Source organism: Vulpes vulpes, chromosome 1, assembly GCF_048418805.1.
Source record: "Vulpes vulpes isolate BD-2025 chromosome 1, VulVul3, whole genome shotgun sequence".
NCBI lineage: Eukaryota > Metazoa > Chordata > Mammalia > Carnivora > Canidae > Vulpes > Vulpes vulpes.
In genome coordinates this window covers 130,089,228-130,100,596 of record NC_132780.1, presented here as the reverse complement: position 1 = coordinate 130,100,596, position 11,369 = coordinate 130,089,228, and the positions used below count along the sequence as shown (strand labels likewise).

The following is an 11,369-nucleotide window of genomic DNA, read 5'->3' as shown; positions in this document are numbered from 1 at the left end:
TGTCTGGATCTGCCTCTGGCACTGAGCCAGGTCTGAGTCATGTTGCTCACTCCCTTCCTCCTCCCAGCTCTTCTCCATTCACCTTTGTGCTGCTGCTGAGGGAGGCCCGCCCTGGTGCCAGCTGCCGCTCGCAGCATTGGGTGGACAGGAGTAGAGGGGCCAGGGGCTGCCCATCCTGCACCACCGTGCCCCTGCCTGGGCCTGCCCCACCCCCCTCCACTGAGTCCTCCTTAGGTTAATTATAACTCTGACCTAAGTGCCCTGTGACACCGCACCCCAGTGGCCCTGCCGGAGACCCAGCCACCAGGTAGGGGAGAGGCCTAGAGAGGGGTTTCAGCCTTCCCTTGGGTGTGTGGTGGGGGGTATCCTAGGGGAGGAGCCTCAGTCCCTCTCCTGCAGGTGTCTGTACCTCTATGGCCTCCGGTTGACACCCGAGGGGAGAGGGCAGGGAAGGCAGGCTGGGACCCATCTGGGGCCTGAGGCAGAGCAGGTGCCCCTGGAGACACAGCTGGGCCTGCCCTGGACTCGCAGCTGCTTCCTACTCCCGAGAGCCTTCTGTCCGGCAGGTGCATGTGGCAGCCATGCTTCCTACAGACGTGCCCCTCTCCCATTTGAGCACCTCCCTGCTGCTGCTGCTGCAACTGCTGCACCCCGCATCTTCCTTCTTCCCCAACGTCTGGAGCCTCCTGGCTGCCCCTGGCTCCGTCACCCACCAGGACCTGACTGAGGAGGCGGCACTCAATGTCACCCTGCAGCTATTCCTGGAGCAGCCGCCCCCAGGCCGGCCCCCGCTGCATCTTGAGGACTTCCTGGTGAGCATCCCTGGGTCCTCCCATCCCAGCAGGATTCCCCAACTCCCTGGGACTTCTCCTCCTGAGGGCCATCCTCTCTTCCATGCCTCCCCACCTCTACTCCCTGCAACAATACCCAAGAGGCCTGGTCCAGAACTGCCCCTCTCGCATAGGGACCAACACCTTCAATTCCTTGCATGCTTACCCCGAGTGATGGTGGCTGAGGAAACATGGGCAGTGGCCTAATCCAGGGGCCCCTGCCCTCCCAACCTGCTCTCACCAGGGCCGCACCCTCCTTGCTGATGACCTCTTTGCTGCCTACTTTGGGCCTGGGTTTTCTTCCCGGCGGTTCCGAGCAGCCTTAGGTGAGGTGTCTCGTGCCAACGCAGCCCAGGACTTCCTGCCAACATCCAAGAACGACCCTGACCTGCACTTCGATGCCGAACGGCTGGGCCAGGGGCGCACACGCCTGGCCGGGGCTCTACGGGAGGCCCTGGTGGCAGCCAGAGCCCTGGACCACACCCTGGCCCGCCGGCGTCTTGGGGCTGCACTTCATGCTTTGCAGGTGAGAACAGCATGAGCCGGTCGGGGGCGGGGGGGTGGGGGCAGGTGGGTGTCTCCACTTTGGGTCTTCCCATCCCCCGGGTTGAGGCCTCCCTACTTAAGAAAGGATGGGGGTGCTGCTTGCCAATGCCCTGAGGCTGGTCCCCAGCTCCCCACCTCCAAGTTGGCAGCACTTCCTGTGGCTGCGGAGAAGCCAGAGGAGGTGAGAGGGAGACGTGGTGTCTGTGGTGGGCCCTGTAGGCCACTGGAGGGCCTTTGGGTGGGCTCTGAGTGCGAAGAGAGGAAACACTAGGAGTCTCCCACATGGGGAAAGCTCTGTTCTGGGCAATGGGCAGAGGGTGTGGAGGGCACTTGGGTTATCTGACAGCAGCAGGGAGGGGGAAGGGGTGGTAAGAGGAGGCTTTCCAGATGAGGGACTCAAAGGAGTGGGAGTAAGGGCTGGAGATCATGACGACAGTGCTTCATCTCCCTTCCTCCCCACAGGATTTCTACAGTCACAGCAACTGGGTGGAACTGGGGCGGCAGGAGCCGCACCCTCACCTCCTCTGGCCGAGGCAGGAGCTCCAGAGCCTGGCACGAGGTATGGCCATGACCCGGGGCTTGGGGGGAACCCATAGAGCCACGTCCTGGCAGCCCACCCAGTCACTGTGTCACATCCTCAGGTCACATAGGATGTGCCATTGCTTCTTCTCTGGAATGACCTGTGAGGTCACCCAGCTCAGGCAAAGGCCAGGTCAGCTAGATAGCCTCCCCACGGTCACCCGGGGGGACAGAGCCAGGACCAAGGTCAACAGACCTCGAGTTCTCTTTCATGTGCCTTCCTTCCCCCAACATGGGATGGAGCAACCAGGACTATCCGTCATAGTCGTCTCTTCTTTCCACCTGAACTATGACCGGAAGCTGCCTCCTGTCCGTTACAAGTTCGCCTCCTGTCCTCGGCTCAGAGGGCTCAGTCCCTGCAGTACCGGTCCGCATGCTTCTTGGTTTCCTAGCACAGTCCCTGTCCCAAATACTTGGTCTCATCACCAGACCACCTCCAGGTGTTTGCTCAGAAAGCCTAGAAGCGTGCCCATATGCTTTGGGCAGCTGGGGGTAAGCCCAAGTTCGGGTGGACGGGGCTAAAGACCAGTGGTGGCAGAACCGTGGGCTCTAGGTTCCTGTCCTCCCTTCCAGTGGGCGATCCTACCTGCTCTGATTGTGAGGAGTTGAGCTGCCCCGGGAATTTACTGGACTTGATGCTCCTCACGTCCGGCTACTTTGGATCTCATCCCTCCAAACCTCCAGGTACCAGGCGGAAGTAAGGGGAGAAAGTCACAGCCTTTCCCCTGAGCCTTTCCATAGGGATCTCAGAACTGCAGGCCCTTGTCCCACTTCCTGTGGCATCAGCTCCTGGAAGAAGGCGAGGATGTCAGGAATGGGGTGGGTGGATGGAGGCCTGCTGAGGTGGCCATGAAGGTCAGGTGGGGAAGAGCTGCTCACTCAGCTGGGAGGACTTCCCCATTATCCCACAGCAGCTTTTGGGGACTGACCAGAGAGATGAGGGGATCCATCGTACACCATGATGATGGACCCCTCCAGATTTCCTCCAGATTTGGCCTCCACAAAATGTCATCTTTCTTGCTGATCCTTTGCTAAAGAGTGAAAGGTCAGGCCAGCTCAGAAAAGGGCCTCGTTTTCTTAGGAGGCAGTGGTTTTTTTACATCCTCCCTCCAACTGTCTTTCCTCAACCCAGGGAAATGTAGCCATGGGGGCCGTTTTGACCGGAGCAGCTCCCAGCCACCACGGGGGGGCATCAACAAGGACAGCACATCCCCGGGCTTCTCTCCCCACCACATGCTTCACCTCCAGGCTGCAAAACTGGCCCTTCTGGCCTCCATCCAGGCCTTCAGCCTCCTGAGAAGCCGCCTGGGAGACAGGGGTTTCTCTAGGTGAGTGGCCTCTGTGAGATGTGCTCCCGAATGGGTAGGCGCTCTTGGGGGAGCTGAGAAAACAGGGTTTGGGGGCAAATGGACAGACCCTTCACCATATCTCCAGCTTGCTCCCCAGGCTGCTGGATATCAGCCCAGCCTCCAGCCTGAGCTTTGTCCTGGACACCACGGGCAGTATGGGTGAGGAGATCAGTGCTGCCAAAATCCAGGCTCGCCACATTGTGGAACAAAGAAGGGGCAGCCCCATGGAGCCTGCCCACTACATCCTGGTACCTTTCCATGACCCAGGTAACTGGTCTGGTGAGCAGAGTGGAAGGAAAGAAGTCCAGGGTGAGGGGTGAATGCCACTGGTGGAAAAATGGGCCTCATGGTTCCACTTCCTTAACAAAATGGTGACACTTCCTGTGGTTGAGTCTTCACTGGCACCTGTGTGCATATTGGAAACAATCGGCACTTCTGGTGTTTCCAAAGTGGTAGCACTTTCCTTATGAGGTTAATCATGATCTGTGCTTAGGCAGGGTCCTCTGCCTCCACGCTAATCAGCCATTCTCAATTCTCGCCGCTTCCTGTAGACAGAGATTGGGATGAAGATGGGGGGTTGGTGGGTGCAGGCTCCTGTGAAGCTAGTTATAGTTTATTTCCTTCCCTGTTGGGCTGGAAGTCAGACGCCCTGACCTGGGTCGACCAGTCACTGTGCATCCTTAGGCTGATCATTTCACCTTTTTTTGCCTCAATTTCATCATCCATAGAATGGGTCAGTACTTGTCTTATCATGTCTATCTCCTATGGTTGAAATGACCATCAAATAAAATACCTTTAAGACTGAGAATTAGGGATCCCTGGGTGGCTCAGCGGTTTGGTGCCTGCCTTTGGCCCAGGGCATGAGCCTGGAGTCTCGGGATCGAGTCCCGCATAGGGCTCCCTGCGTGGAGCCTGCTTCTCCCTCTGCCTGTGTCTCTGCCTCTCTCTCTCTCTCTCTCTCTCTCTGTCTCTCATGAATAAATAAGTAAAAATCTTAAAAAAAAAACAAAAAACAAAACTGAGAGTTCCCTAGGGGTTGGTGTTGCATCCTATTTACCTGTATAAATCTAATAGCTGGCATTTAAGAGGAGCTTAACACATATTTGATGAAGCTTTGAATAATTAAAATTTTAGTATGTCTTATGGATCAATGCACATTCTAAGATTCACAAAATCAACTCATTTAGTTCTAATGACACCCCGAGGTAAGTACTATTATTTTTCTGGCTTTTCTGGTGAGGAACTGAGGCCCCAGGTACTTTTTATACCTACACACCTACCCTGTAAAGGTCCATTCAGGACCACAGGAGATGCTGCCATTTTGCTCTGGAAATGAGGTCCACTTTCCCCCCAAAGGTCACTAGCCTCTGCCCTGCCCTGCCCTGTGCATATAAGTATAAGGGAATACTGTTGTTTCAATAGTCATTCGCCCCTGGAGCATAGCAGGCCTCTTGACTGGGGAGGTAGGCCTAGGCGGGGATGAGGGGATCCCTCTCCTCACTTGCTTCCTTTCTCCCTCCCCAGGATTTGGCCCTGTCTTTACAACCAGTGACCCTGACAGCTTCTGGCAACAACTCAATGAGCTCCATGCCTTGGGGGGTGGAGATGAGCCTGAGATGTGCCTGTCAGCCCTAGAGGTCTGCCTCCCCCACCCTCTGCCCCTCCCCTTCTTCCTTCCTTTCCAGATCCCGCCACCAAGGGGAACTGGAGCCTTCCTGGGACCTGCACCTCCCTCCCCTCCTTCAGAGCCTAGTGCCCCTAGCTTCCCTCCAGGATTCCAGGGTCATGTTTCCTTCAATTCTGTCCCCCCTGATTCTACCTGTCCCCCTGCCGCTGCTGCCATTTTTAATACCAGTGCTTTCCCTTTCTGCCAGCTGGCTCTGCTGCACACACCTCCCCTCTCAGACATCTTTGTCTTCACTGATGCCTCCCCCAAGGATGCCGTCCTCACCAACCGGGTGGAATCCCTGACTCAGGAGCGGCGCTGCAGAGTGAGCACACTGATGGGAGACGCAGCATCAACTGCCCAGGGATACGGGGAAGCCCATGACAACCACCTCATAATGAGGATCACGCCACGCTCTGGTGGCTGAACCAACTTTGGCAAGGGGTGGGACAAGAAGACAATGAGCATAACGTTTCCAGATCCCTTGTCTGATCTGAATTCATATTTGAATCTGTCTCCAACAAACCACTCAAAGAACTGGAGATCTAGTTGCTAATAATCCACTATGTGGGTGACATAGGGTGACAGTTACAAGGGAAAAGCAACTACTAAGTGAAGGCCTAGGGGCTGTATCACTGGGAGACCCTGCCGTAGAGTCAGAGGCTGACAGAGACCTTACCATTAGTCATCAGCTCCATAGTGCACTTGGGCACAGGAGACCCCCAATTCTGATAGTAGACGGCACTGGGAGTACTCAAGTACTGGCCTCTCTTTTGGGCACAGGTGACATTCCTCGTGACTGAAGACCCACTGAGGGTTCAGGGCCGAGCTCGGCGTGAGGTCTTGTCTCCTCTGCGTTTTGAGCCATATGAAGCCGTGGCCCTGGCCTCAGGAGGAGAGGTCATCTTCACCAAAGACCAGCACATTCAGGATGTGGCGGCCATTGTTGGGGACAGCATGGCAGACCTGGTGAGTATGGCGGCCAGAGGGACTAATGCTTCCAGCTGAGAACTAAGGGCATGGGCGACATGGCCTTTCTCTTTCTCCTAGGTTAGTGGCTTAACACAGCTGTGTTGCCTCAGCAGTTAGAAGGGTGGGAAAGGAAGTTTCTCTCCCTCTGAGATCCATGGCCCCCCACCTTCCACATTGCTCCTTCGGTAGTAGTACTGCCCCCTGTCCCCCAACCTTGGCCTCCAGGAATCTGTCCTCGGGGCTACCACAGGAAGTCCTGCCATCTTGTAAGGAGGGACAAGAAGCGATTGCCTCACCCTTAATCCCTTGCCTCAACTTTGTCATTTACTGTAACTTCATCCCTCATCCTGTGCTCCTCTCTTTCACCGTAGCCCTTCACGTGTGACTTCGTTTCTTTCTGTCTCCACCTTTCTCCTGTCTTTGTTCTTTGCCTTATCTGTGTTCACTGCCTTATCTTCTCCTTCATTCTTTGGTTCTGCACATCCCTCAAGGTTACCCTCCCCCTGGAACCTCCTGTTGTGGTGTCTGGGAGGCCACTTGGCTTCAGTGTGGATGCGCTGCTCCAGAGGGTCACAGTTCGGATCCATGGGGAGGTCAGCAGCTTCTGGATCAGGAGCCCGGCAGGTACATCCATGAGTGTGACTTGAGGCAGAGGGAAGGATGGAGAGTGAAGGGTGAACTACTAAGGGACAGGAATCATCTCATGTGCCAATCTTGCTCTCCCACTGCCATCAGGAGTCTCCCAGGGCCAGGAGGAAGGCGAAGGGCCTCTAGGTCACACGCGCCGCTTTGGGCAGTTCTGGATAGTTACCATGAATGACCCCCCACAGCCAGGGACCTGGGAGATCCAGGTCATAGCGGAGGGCATGCCCCGGGTGAGGGTGCAAGGTAAGGAGGGAGATGTTCCTGGGAAAGGAGGACAAGGCTGCAGAGCTCAGAGAGCACTGTCAGTGACATTTGTTTTGGCAAGGTCTCTGATTGCCTTGGCCCTCCTCAGCCCAGACAGCCCTGGACTTCCTCTTCTACTTTGGAATTCCCATGGATGAAGGCCCCCACCCTGGCCTCTACCCCCTGGCTCAGCCAGTAGCAGGTACATCTGTCCCCCCACCCCTACTTTCCCATTATCCCATCTATCTAGCTATGAAATTCTCTATTTAACTTTTTATTGAGTTACGGCTTACATATACAGAAGTGTACTAATTGAAGTAAACAGCTGGATTTCATAATGCACCCATGTAACCATTCCTCCCTCAGTTCACAATTTAGAACATTTCAGGCATCCCAGAATCTTTCTTCACCCTGCCCAACAATGTCACTCAGAGGTAGCACCCTTTCTCCATCCATACTCCCAGGGGTAACCCCTGTTTTCAAAGCCATTCATCCTTTTCTCCCCATGTCCGAGTCTCCTGTGGACCATCATCCTCCCCTCCCACCCCCTGTCCCAGGCCTCCAGACCCAGCTGCTGGTAGAGGTGACAGGGCTGGGTTTCAGAGGTGACTCCAGAGATCTTCAGTCGCATTTCTCCCATGTCGTCCTTCGAGGGATTCCAGAAGGGGCTGAGCGGGGCCGGGTGCCCCTGGAACCCATGGGACCACGGGAGCGAGGTCTCCTGGCCGCCTCACTGCCACCCGCACTTCTGTCCACCACGGGCCCCTTCTCGCTGGAGTTGATTGGCCAGGATGGAGAGGGGCATGGCCTGCACCGAGCGGCCTCCCAGCCCTGTACCGTAGTCCCAGTCCTTCTGGAGGTGAGATGCAGAGGAAGGTGCGGGTGGGGCCAGAGGGAGCTGCAGCAGCTCTCCCCTAACCCGCCCTCCTCTGCAGCTCAGCAGCTCCCCAGGGTCCCTGGCCCCCGGCAGCAAGGCCCCACTTAGCCTCCATATCGCCAGCTTCTCAGGCCCTCAGGATCTGGACCTTAGGACATCTGTCAACCCCAGGTTCCCTCTCACCTTCAACCTCTCCAGGTACAACCCCCGAACCCTCCTGCTCAGTTCTGGCCCACCTTTTGGTCCCTCCTGCGCCCCCTCGCATGGTGGCCTGGTGCTTTAAGCCCCACCTACACGGCCTCCTCCCAAGGGCATTCAGATTCTCACCTGGCCTGAGACCCTCGGCTCTCAGCTCTTCAGAGCCTGGGCCTTCAGCCCACTGTGTGTCCACTCAACAGGGTTCGCCTGGAACCGAATGAGTCTGTGTGGGGCCACCTGTGGTTGGAGGTCCCAGACTCAGCCGCCCCAGACTCCGTGGTAATGGTGACTGTGACTGCGACAGGTCGAGAAGGCAGCCTAGTGCCCCCGACCCACGCCTTCCTCTGGCTCCTGGTGCTGGCTCCGGCCTCGCAGGTGAGGTACCCCCACTTCCCATCGCAGGCCAGGCAGGGTAAGGGGAGGGTGTTGTGGGCTTAATTTGGGTAGAGACAGCCTGACAGCCTCTCTCCCCTTCTCCCCAGGACCCACTGGCTGCCACTGCCCACTCATCTGGCCCCATCCTCCACTCGACCAGCTCTGTGTCCACTTTGGTGACTCGGGGAAGGGCTAGAGGAGGGCGGGTAGGCAACTGCTGGTGGGGCACAGTTGGAGGAGTGCTGCTCCTGCTAGGCTTGGCCTCCTGGTAACACTACAACCCCTAGAGGAACAGGTCTCCAGTGCTATTTTCAATCTTATCCCATTGCTGAGAGGGTGACATGGGCCTCTGGCCCCCACCTCTCCCAGATGGGATGAAGGTTTTCCTTCTCATGCACTTGTCCCTCTCTTCCTTAGTGAGATTGAGATAGAGGGCCATGGATTCTCCCATAGTACACTTTCTCTAACTCAGGTGGGAACCAAAGCAAATACTCCTTTTTGGAGAAAGTTGGTTCCTATTTCTCCATAGCATCTCTTTACTCCATTATTTATTCATGCTTTCCCAAGCTCAGGAAAAGGAAAGATGTATGGGGAGGAAACTAAGGTTGGGAGTGGGGTTTATGTATAGAATTGTTCTCATTTGAAATTCTGAAGAAGCTCCTATTTTATTTTTGTATTTAAATTTGAAGGACAGTTTCAGTAAACATATCTGCCCTAGAGAGAGATTCCAAAGAGAGATCATTTATGGATATCATATCAGGGAGAGGAAAGATGAAATGGAAGTTTTCAGTTGCTGAGAAGAAACTTTACACCAAGATGTTTGGACTTCAGTTGGCCCATCACCTGGAGCCATTTATCTGTTAGGTCAAGAGGCAGAATAAGGAGACTGGGGGCTCGGGCCCCGGCCTCCCCACCCCACCTCACCAAATGAGGAAACCCAGAGGAGCCTTTACACACGGGTTGGGCCCCCCCGCATCTTGGAACAGCCAAGCTGGACGGTCTCCCCTTTTGGCTGAATGCCTGCCTTCTGCCTGGACAGCTCCTGGAAAAGAGGAGAGAAACCGTGGGCATCTGTGCTCCCCGCTCCACTAGGGGGCCAGGCTCCGCCCTCCGGCCACCCCCTACAGCCTACCTGTTGCTGCCAGAGGTTCTGCTTCCTTGGCCTTCCCTTCCAGCCCTGGGCAGCATGGGAATCAGCCTTATTCAAGGGATGTGAGGAGAACTGGGAGGGAGGGGTGGGTGGGATTTACTTTTTCCTCTTAAACCAGTGTTGATCCTAGGTCCCCTCTCTACCCCCACTTCCCAAAAATCTAAGCAAAAACAATAAACTCACCTTCTCCTGAACCAGACTCCGCAAACACATGTTCATCTTTTGAATCTGGGCTAACTGGGGGCCATGAGGCTCTGAGTGTAAATCTGCTAGGAAATTCTAAAGGAGGAGTTGGAGGCTGACAACATGGTGAAAACTTGAGGTCCATCTGCTACTCTTCTGACACCACAGGTCATATTTCTTCTCCATCGGGATTCCCTTATCTCAGTAGCCCTCAAGGCAGGTGGGAAAAATCCCCCACTCTCCACTCCCATCTCTTTAACAATCCAGTTCCTCCATCCCCCTCAAACAGCACAGTACCCTTTTCCTTATTTTTTATGGATCCTCCCTGTCTAGTCCTGATCCATTGGAATAATCCAGGCCACTCCCCCATCTCAATGGAGTGATCCTAACCATGTCCCTCTGAATGGAATGCAGACCAGCGTCCTCCAATCCCAACAATGAACACCAACCTAACACTTGGTGGCATCCAGTCATTACAGTGCTTCCAATTCATGATCCCTGCCCATTAACTCTTGCCTTTCCATGGTGGTGTCTGCCGTGTCTGCATCTCCCTGCTCCCCCACACCGCACATCAGCCCCGTACCTCACCAAGAGCCCCTAGATGCAGCTGCTGTTGCTGTGCCTCCCTCAAATGGCCCTCAAACCAGGCCTGGCCATCCTCCAGCAGCTCCAGCCCCTGCCACAGGGCATCCTGCTCCCTCTCCAGAGCCTGCATCCTCTGCAGCTGGGAAGGCAAGAAGCAGAGGCTGACTTGCTCCACAGCAGGGCTCTGAGCCGTGGCACTTCCTCTCAACTCTTGGTTGGGTTCACTGGTCACTGAGTGTGAGCCCAGACTAACCACTGAGCACCTGGAAGGCAAGGGGAAGCAGGGGGGAAGACAGGGGCCCTCAAAATTGGCTGGAAATGTGGGACAATCTAGGCAGTGGGCTTCTCTGGGGCCTCTTGCTGGACTAATACTCACCCAGAGGAAGAAGCTCTGGGCCCCTGGGTCCTGGCGGCTTGTCCCAAGTGGCAGCAGCATAACTGTGTAGGGAGCACAGACGAGGGGCAGCCCACTGGGACCCTGGCTCCCCATGGCTCTGGAGTGGGAAGAGTGGAGCCACGCCCAGTGGCGTGCAGGGCTGGGCCCTCCCCTTCCCTCCTGTGCCCATCCTACCTTGTTTTTCAGCCTCTCAGAGCCTTTCCTGCCATGTCTGAGGCTGGGGTGTTCCTACTTAAGGGGAAAGATCATCTCTGTTGGGGCATAATCTCTTCCTTCTCATCTGCTTTTGTAGGGTCTGTTAAAACAGCTGTGGCTGGTTCTCATGAAGTCCCCCTGGGTGGAACCCAAGGGTCTCCCTACAGCATAGTTATTGTGTGTGTATGTGTATATGTTGAAGTTGATTTTTTAGTAATCTCTAAATCTAACATGAGGCTTGAACCCATGGCCCCAAGATCAAGTGAGCCACACGTAAGGTGTGGCTTAGGGCTCCATGTCCCTGTGTTTTTATTTTTATTATTTTTTTACGATTTTATTTATTCATGAGAGACACAGAGCTTGAGAGAGCAAGTGAGGGATCCCTGGGTGGCGCAGCGGTTTGGCGCCTGCCTTTGGCTCAGGGCGCGATCCTGGAGACCCGGGATCGAGTCCCACGTCAGGCTCCTGGTGCATGGAGCCTGCTTCTCCCTCTGCCTATGTCTCTGCCTTTCTCTCTCTCTCTCTCTCTCTCTCTGTGACTATCATAAATTAAAAAAATAAAAAAATAAAAGAGAGACA

At 55.4% G+C, this 11,369-nt stretch overlaps 2 protein-coding genes across 9 annotated transcripts; one reads left to right on the top strand and one right to left on the bottom strand.

Annotated features, from left to right (window-relative positions):
• The first annotated feature begins 1 nt into the window (after position 1).
• On the top strand, positions 2-9,629 carry VWA7 (von Willebrand factor A domain containing 7). 6 transcript variants are annotated; one of them, XM_025990469.2, is made up of 17 exons: positions 2-307; positions 567-812; positions 1,075-1,356; positions 1,839-1,935; positions 2,529-2,639; positions 3,088-3,283; positions 3,402-3,571; positions 4,829-4,941; positions 5,179-5,295; positions 5,754-5,939; positions 6,434-6,566; positions 6,678-6,830; positions 6,940-7,032; positions 7,388-7,689; positions 7,766-7,905; positions 8,106-8,280; positions 8,388-9,629. In XM_025990469.2, exons 2-17 carry the CDS (start codon positions 582-584, stop codon positions 8,550-8,552), a joined length of 2,664 nt encoding a protein of 887 aa, XP_025846254.2. In that variant the 5' UTR covers positions 2-307; positions 567-581; the 3' UTR covers positions 8,553-9,629. The 6 variants fall into 6 exon arrangements, with proteins under 6 accessions (XP_025846254.2, XP_025846256.2, XP_025846255.2 ...); XM_025990471.2 differs by having other exon boundaries at positions 49-307; positions 3,390-3,571; positions 7,493-7,689; XM_025990470.2 differs by having other exon boundaries at positions 49-307; positions 3,390-3,571; positions 7,484-7,689.
• On the bottom strand, positions 7,096-10,786 carry SAPCD1 (suppressor APC domain containing 1). Of its 3 annotated transcripts, XM_025990476.2 has the most exons (5): positions 10,575-10,786; positions 10,197-10,337; positions 9,614-9,709; positions 9,413-9,502; positions 7,096-9,322 (listed from the first exon to the last, which is right to left on the bottom strand). In XM_025990476.2, exons 1-5 carry the CDS (start codon positions 10,686-10,688, stop codon positions 9,230-9,232), a joined length of 534 nt encoding a protein of 177 aa, XP_025846261.1. In that variant the 5' UTR covers positions 10,689-10,786; the 3' UTR covers positions 7,096-9,229. The 3 variants fall into 3 exon arrangements, with proteins under 3 accessions (XP_025846261.1, XP_025846259.1, XP_025846260.1); XM_025990474.2 differs by having other exon boundaries at positions 10,197-10,786; XM_025990475.2 differs by having other exon boundaries at positions 8,927-9,502.
• Positions 10,787-11,369: the final 583 nt, after the last annotated feature.